Source organism: Pundamilia nyererei, unplaced genomic scaffold (genome assembly GCF_000239375.1).
Source record: "Pundamilia nyererei isolate P.nyererei 1_Seehausen unplaced genomic scaffold, PunNye1.0 scaffold00237, whole genome shotgun sequence".
Lineage (NCBI taxonomy): Eukaryota > Metazoa > Chordata > Actinopteri > Cichliformes > Cichlidae > Pundamilia > Pundamilia nyererei.
The window spans coordinates 827,064-833,805 of record NW_005187638.1 but is presented as its reverse complement, the minus strand read 5'-3'; the positions used below and the strand labels follow the sequence as shown (position 1 = coordinate 833,805).

The window sequence follows — 6,742 nt, the reverse complement described above, 5'->3', positions numbered from 1 at the left end:
TTCATGAACATCATGAATGACATGCACCATCACTGCTGGCTATGCATCCTGTGTGTCAGCACACCCGTGACAAATGTACTTCAGTCTAAGAAATTGAAGTCAAAGAGCAGAGAACGGTCAGTCCTGAGCATCAGTCCGTCACTGGATCTGCCTGTTCTGCTACAGACACACATAACAGGAATCAGGTTTCCTGAAAACACACTGCATTCGTCCTACACGTGTTTCTAGTTGCAGCTTTTTTCTCTCAGCAGAGAAAGACCAGATTAGATTGAGCTTCATGATCCCAGCAGGATGGTGCAGGGTTCACATGAAGGGGACTCACCAATGGAAGAAATAACATTAGCATTGACAAGAATATGGAGAACATGGCTTAGTGCAGTTCATGCTTTTTTCATTGACATGAACAGTAGGATATCAGTTGCATTTAAAGAAAGAGGCCAACATGAGACCACCCCTCCCACCAGTTCAGTGGATTAAACACAAAGAAGAAACACAAGGAAAAAGCTGCAGCAGAACGAGAGGGAGCCACAAATCTGTCTTGGTTTTGTTTTAATCCTCATGTTAAGAGGATTGTGTGTAAAAATGTCATCATGAGAGAAGATACACATAAACATGCAGATGTTGCACACATGCAAAGGCACACACACATGTGTCTAAACCCATCTTTACAGTGCATCACTAATCCTGCACGAGTCAAATGTTGCATTCTGCACTCACAGAGTATTGTGCCACAACGAATTGTTTTCAAATCAGATTTTCTTTGTTCATAAATTGTGTACTGAGGGCAAATAACTGACTGATAGGAGGAAAAACAAGTTGGGAAAAACCAAGGCACAATCTCGGGATAGAGGAAGGAAGATATTTCTGCAAAGATGAAACTCTTCATTTGTCATGCTGCTGTGGCAGTGGGTGGGGTAGGGGGTGGGGGTTAGGAGTCAGGCTTTGAGGAAACGAGCAGGAGAGTAGAAAGGACCCATCTGTTCCCATTGTGGCAAATGAAGAGAGAGCAGGGAGAAGCAGAAGGCAGAGCAGCAGGAAGGTAAGTGTTAAAAGCACTTTTCTCATCTTTAACTTGCTGTGATTCAGCTTTCAGACTAAATTTGGAGTTAGTGTAACTTAATGTAATGAATGAATGTGCCGTGGTCAGTGGTGTGAGATGTTAGGTTTCATTGTCAGATGGTGACAATATTACATGTGCAGGGACTAATACACAGCCTGAATTACTGTACAGCTGTGCCAATACCGCTGCTCGAATTCCTCCAAACTCTGTTTTTCATTTAAAGCCTGACTTCAGTCAGGATTACAGATAAGTCTAATCAGAAGATTTTGATCAGCCACTAAAATGAGGCCTCTAAATAAGACGGATTATTCTGTTTGTAAATTCTTCTGAAATGCTTCCTAACCCTTTCCTAAATGTAGAAATGAGGGGGGGGGGGGGATCCTGTGATCCCTGTGACCCAGGTCACTACTTAAAATCAAACAGTAATATTAGAAACAGCCAAATCGCAATTATAATTGTAATTTCCAGTAATACAATAAGTTAAAACTGACCTGACATGCGCATGTTGGCAGAGGCAGATATTTGTATAGCTGGACTCAACCAGTTGGCCAGACATAGAACTCCAAGTAAATGCTACTGTGTCTTTGTGCCTGCAAGAGGCTGAAATGACACCACGTTTTTCACCTTTATTAACACAAGAGACCAAATAAGAAACATAAAAAGTCCTGAATGCAGCTCAAACGCTGTGAAATGCAAAAATAAGTCAGCTTTGGGGTTAAGACAAAAATGTATGCACTTACATTTTAGAGCATGAACTTTACCTGATCAGCTGCTTTGATGCAACGTGATTTGCCACCAAAGCAGTTCCTCTAATGTCCAGCTTGTTTAATTCAGAATGTTCTTTCTGACAGTCGGCTCCTTCGACCTTCGCCCTCTACTCTTGTGGCTGCTTTAATCTCATTACTTTAAAGCTGCCTTGTCCTCCATTCATCCTCCCTCCTCCTTCTCTGCCCCAGTGCTCTAACTGAAATGGTACACCCTCTAACTTAACCCCTGGGGCAACCTGGGACCATTTTTTGGTCCCGAGGTTCACGAAAGGGTGGGATTTTGAGGTAGCCCCAGGGGTTAATTAATGGAGGCATCTTCTGATTGACATGGGCACACACATATCTAGCAGTGTCCTATACGGCAGGGCACCATGCCCTCCCCTCTGTATTTTATGGTAATTCTCGTCCATCTCGTGATTGAATCTGGTAGGTTTCTCCACCCTGTGGGAATATACTACGTTTCCCATCAGCTTCTTTTACTCACTGCTTTAACGCGTCCGTGCTATTGTGACTTGGAGTGTCACAGTGTGCTTCCTGTTCTTCTGTGACAGTTTTTGCACTTTACTTTCTAGCAGTAGCAAAAGTAGCCACAGGACGTGCATCACCACACAGGGAAGGTTGGGAAGGGCCTGGTTGCATGAAGAGATTTGATTGGGTAATCTAGTGTCACCGATAAAAATGAATGGATGGGCTGCTGTCAGTGCTTGTAGGGCCAGTGCACAGCAGACCTTCAATCCAGTCTGTGGCCTGTGTAACTATATCGACCAAAAAATGATATTGACACATCAGCACACTGGGCATGCCAGATTACCAGTAACTCTTTAGTGGATCTGTTAGACTGGAGTGCAAATTGCACAGCATCCAGAGACGTGCCATGAATAACCTTCATGATGATTGAGCGCCATGGGCAGCAGTCATGCAGGCAGGTAGCAGCTGTCCTCTTTGGGACTATGATGATGGTGGTGGATGTGAAGCACACTGGGACAGGCATTATTCTCTTATATTTTATTACATTGCAGGTGCAAATGTAATGTACTCATCTTTGTATCCTTCTGAGACCCAGAAAAAGGTTTTAGTTGGTCTCATTAATGCAGCCTTGTTGCATCACCAGCCAGAGGACATTCTTTCTTTCTCACCCGAGACATAAAGATGACTCGTGACTTTGACTGACTGCCAGATGCTGAGTTATACACCGGGTCCTGGCTATAACTAGGACCCAAGATAATCCGAGTCATGTCACATATACAGATATGCTGAATGATGCTTTCAATTTTAAGAGACGAGCACCTCCCTCTGGTTTGTAGTTGATCTGTTTTCTCATTAAAAAGTCTTTCTACCCAATTTCAAAAGAGTTGAACTCTAATGAAAAAACCTCCAAGGCCTAGCTTACACATTGCTTCTTATACATAATGGAAGATGAGTGCAGAACATACCAGTGTGTCCTCTGACCTTTCACCATCCCGGGACAGCTATTTGTCTGACTCCCTGCCTACAAACTGAGTGAAATCCTTTAAAATCTCATTCACAAATCAGAGTTAGTAATTCCTCTGTCCACTACAAAGGACACTGAATAAAAGTTCTCTTTCAAAAGTGTTAACATTACTGCACATTTCTGAAATTCTACTAAATTGAAGATAACAATCTAATATTTGTCATGAACCGAGGTTCCGCGCACAAGCTGGACCCAGAAGCAGAACCAAAAGGGTTGAGGCGGCGGGTGCTGATCGTGATCCAAATCTCAGACGGGCAGGCGGACAGGCAGGTGGCTCACAACACGCCGAGTTGTGATCTGAGTACACAGGGCAGAGTAGTTCAGACGGATAAGTTTTCATAAGGGCTTTCCCACAGGTGTGCGTTACCGTTGAGCGACGGCTACGGACTGGCGTGGAGCAGCAGGTAGGGCAGGATTAAATAGTCCACCTGGTGATCGCCTGGGATGGGATGCAGGTGTGGGGTTAGCAGCCACGCCCACGGGCGTGGGCATCCCATCAGCACCCCGGACGCCAGGCCGTGGACCATGACAATATTGAAGAAACAATTTGAGGGTTCATTATAATATTCAATTAAATTCAATTTTATTTACATAGCTCCAAATCACAACAATAGTCACCTCAAGGTGCTTTATATTGTAGGTAGACCCCTATCTGGTTGTTCAGTGATGACGCGACGAATCCTACTTCCGGGTCTAAAGTAGTCTGCGTTTAATATGGCTTTTGTGTTGTTAATGTTTAATGTTTTGTATTTTCTTCTATTTGATCTCAAGAAGCTCCTAAAACAGTCAGTGATCCCTGTTGACCTCCCTCGGCTTTTATTACCGCTAATCATTTATTTAAGCTCAGTTTTTAAAACCTTAGGATGTAACTACAGCCCAGCCCATGCAGCAGTATATGAATGACTAACCTCGTATTGTGGATGGATGATACAAACGTCACTGCTGTTTAGTTTCTGTCTTCATTTATGCTGGAAGTGATAACAGAGCTGTACGTTTTAATTTGTTTCCAAAACCCCGCAGTCAGGACATGCTATATTGTATTTAGATAGAAGCTAGCGAGCTAACTTCCTGCTAACTTCTAACTCCGTTAAATGTCATAAATTCCGTTTTCATGGATGCCTGGATGTTAAACACAATTGTTACACCTGGTAGAGCAGAACGCTGATCATTTTATTAAAGATGAAAGACTTTAGACCGTTTTTCAACTCTCAGTAATGCCATAGTGATCGTTTGATATATGGACCTGCAGCGGAGTTTAGACCCAGACACGGCTAGTGACGTCAGACTGAACGACCGGATATCATATCACTTAATCTGAAATGTGGGACCTCCAGTGCCTTTTCATTTGGAAAAGAACTCTGTTATTACTCTACTAGCCCAATCCCCCAAAATGTGGCATCAATAAAAGCCCAGCGTGTCCCCTCGACACCACAGTAGGACTCAGATTGCATAGATTCTGGTTGATGTAGAGGTTCATGTCCTTCACAGAGGACACAAATGAATTGCGGCCTTTTAAGAGAATATAGTGTTTTTTCTATTTTAATAACTGCAAAGAATGCAAACTTCTGTGACTGCTGTGAGGCGACAGAACTAACCACTGCACCCGACCTTGTGTCCGTGTCAAGCCACCCTCTGTACCACTGTGCAAAATGTTAAAATATTTTTGTTTACTTTGGATAACTTAAGGAAAACTCTTTAAATGTCGGGCTTTAGGGTTTTTTGCTGCCCTGTCTGTATCGTTGTCTTTAATGTTTTAAAATGCCTTTGCTTCATTTCCAGTGGATTTCCACACACTGAAAATACTGCTTTCCACTGAATATTCAGTTCCAAAAACATGTAATCAAGATGAAGATGTATATGACTTTCCTCTGCTTGAGCTGTGGATGGATGCAAACAACTTGTGCTGCTAGTGTGACTCTGTCACCATCCTCTGCACCAGTGACACCCACTCAAGATGAGAGCTCCAAACTTGTGGTAATAGAAACCATACAACTATTGATGGGAAATTAATAATATCTTTACCAACTCTCTCATATATTACATTGGTAGTGAGCTTTATATATAATATAGATACAGGACTGCAGGATAGAAATGGAAGAAGAACACCCTGTTAAAGATATCATTTACCCCCTTTGTTAGGATTGGCTGATGAAGTATGGTTACCTCCCACCCTCAGACCCTTCCACCGGTCAGCTGCAGGCTTGGACAGGTGTCACCAGTGCTGTGAGGGCCATGCAAAGGTTTGCAGGCCTAAAAGACAGCGGAGTTGTAGGTGAGGAATACAGATGGTGTCTTAAAAAGATGTTTATGCTGCTTCTCAAATCTAGTGTTCTCTGTGTGATTGGATAGAGTCTGTTCTCTGGTGTCCAGATGAGGAGACAATGGCGGTGATGAACACGCCACGCTGCTCACTACCGGACCAGGAGGAATCATCCAACCAAGAGAAAATAAATATGAGGAGGCGGAGAAGATGGGCTGTCTCCATATGGACGCGCAGGAACATCAACTGGAGGTGGGATAAAACTTGCGAGGAGACTGTGATCAGTTCGATGTAGTAGTTCACAATGGCTTCCTATTGTCAGTAAGCTGTGCTTGGTGAAGTATCTGCCACTCGGTGAGGTCTTTGCGTCTATCTTACCTCGTCAGGTTGCAATCATATCCCTCCTCTTCTCATCTGTCTCGGGAAACAGTTCGCTCACTTATCTTCTACGCTTTAAGAGTGTGGGCCGAGCCAACGCCACTGGAGTTCCATGAGGTTTGTCAGATGCCACTTTTGACTAGAACTAGCCATTCTGTCACACAGTCAATGAGTTTCATTCATTCTGTTTCCAGGTGGGCAGTCCGGATGCAGCTGACCTGCGGGTAGACTTCTTCCATGGTTACCATGGTGATGACTACCCCTTTGATGGGGCAGGTGGAGCAGTAGGCCACGCTTTCTTCCCCTCAGACCCAGCCCGGGCAGGAGTAGTTCATTTGGATGCGGAGGAAGAGTGGGCATTCAGACAGCCAGGTAGAACAACACTTCAAAAACATACAAGTCTAACCTTTTATGAGTCTTTTGTCTTGTGTCTTCACATGGTGTAGATTAATGCAGCTTGGTGACCAAGCTTGACAGTGCTAGGCGGTAACTCAGTGCTCCACACTTCTGTCAAGTTATGGTCCCTTCTTGCTCCAAAGTTGCCAAATGGCAGTGGACAAAACAATCAAAACCAGTGAGCTTTGGACCACAATGCTACCTTCATACACTCTATGGCCATACTATCCAGTTGTTCAGTGATGACGCGACGAATCCTACTTCCGGGTCTAAAGTAGTCTGCGTTTAATATGGCTTTTGTGTTGTTAACATGTTTAATGTTTTGTATTTTCTTCTATTTGATCTCAAAAAGCTCCTAAAACAGTCAGTGATCACTGTTGACCTCCCTC

General features: G+C 43.7%; 1 protein-coding gene across 1 annotated transcript in view; it reads left to right on the top strand.

Annotated features, from left to right (window-relative positions):
• The first annotated feature begins 5,739 nt into the window (after nucleotides 1-5,739).
• Nucleotides 5,740-6,742, top strand: part of mmp17b (matrix metallopeptidase 17b) — an 8,928-nt gene continuing 7,925 nt past the window's right edge. The window contains exons 1-3 of the mRNA XM_005749126.1: nucleotides 5,740-5,831; nucleotides 5,966-6,074; nucleotides 6,152-6,329. Coding sequence (XP_005749183.1) covers nucleotides 5,773-5,831; nucleotides 5,966-6,074; nucleotides 6,152-6,329 — 346 coding nt within the window. The 5' untranslated portion in view covers nucleotides 5,740-5,772. The remainder of the gene's footprint in view (nucleotides 5,832-5,965; nucleotides 6,075-6,151; nucleotides 6,330-6,742) is intronic.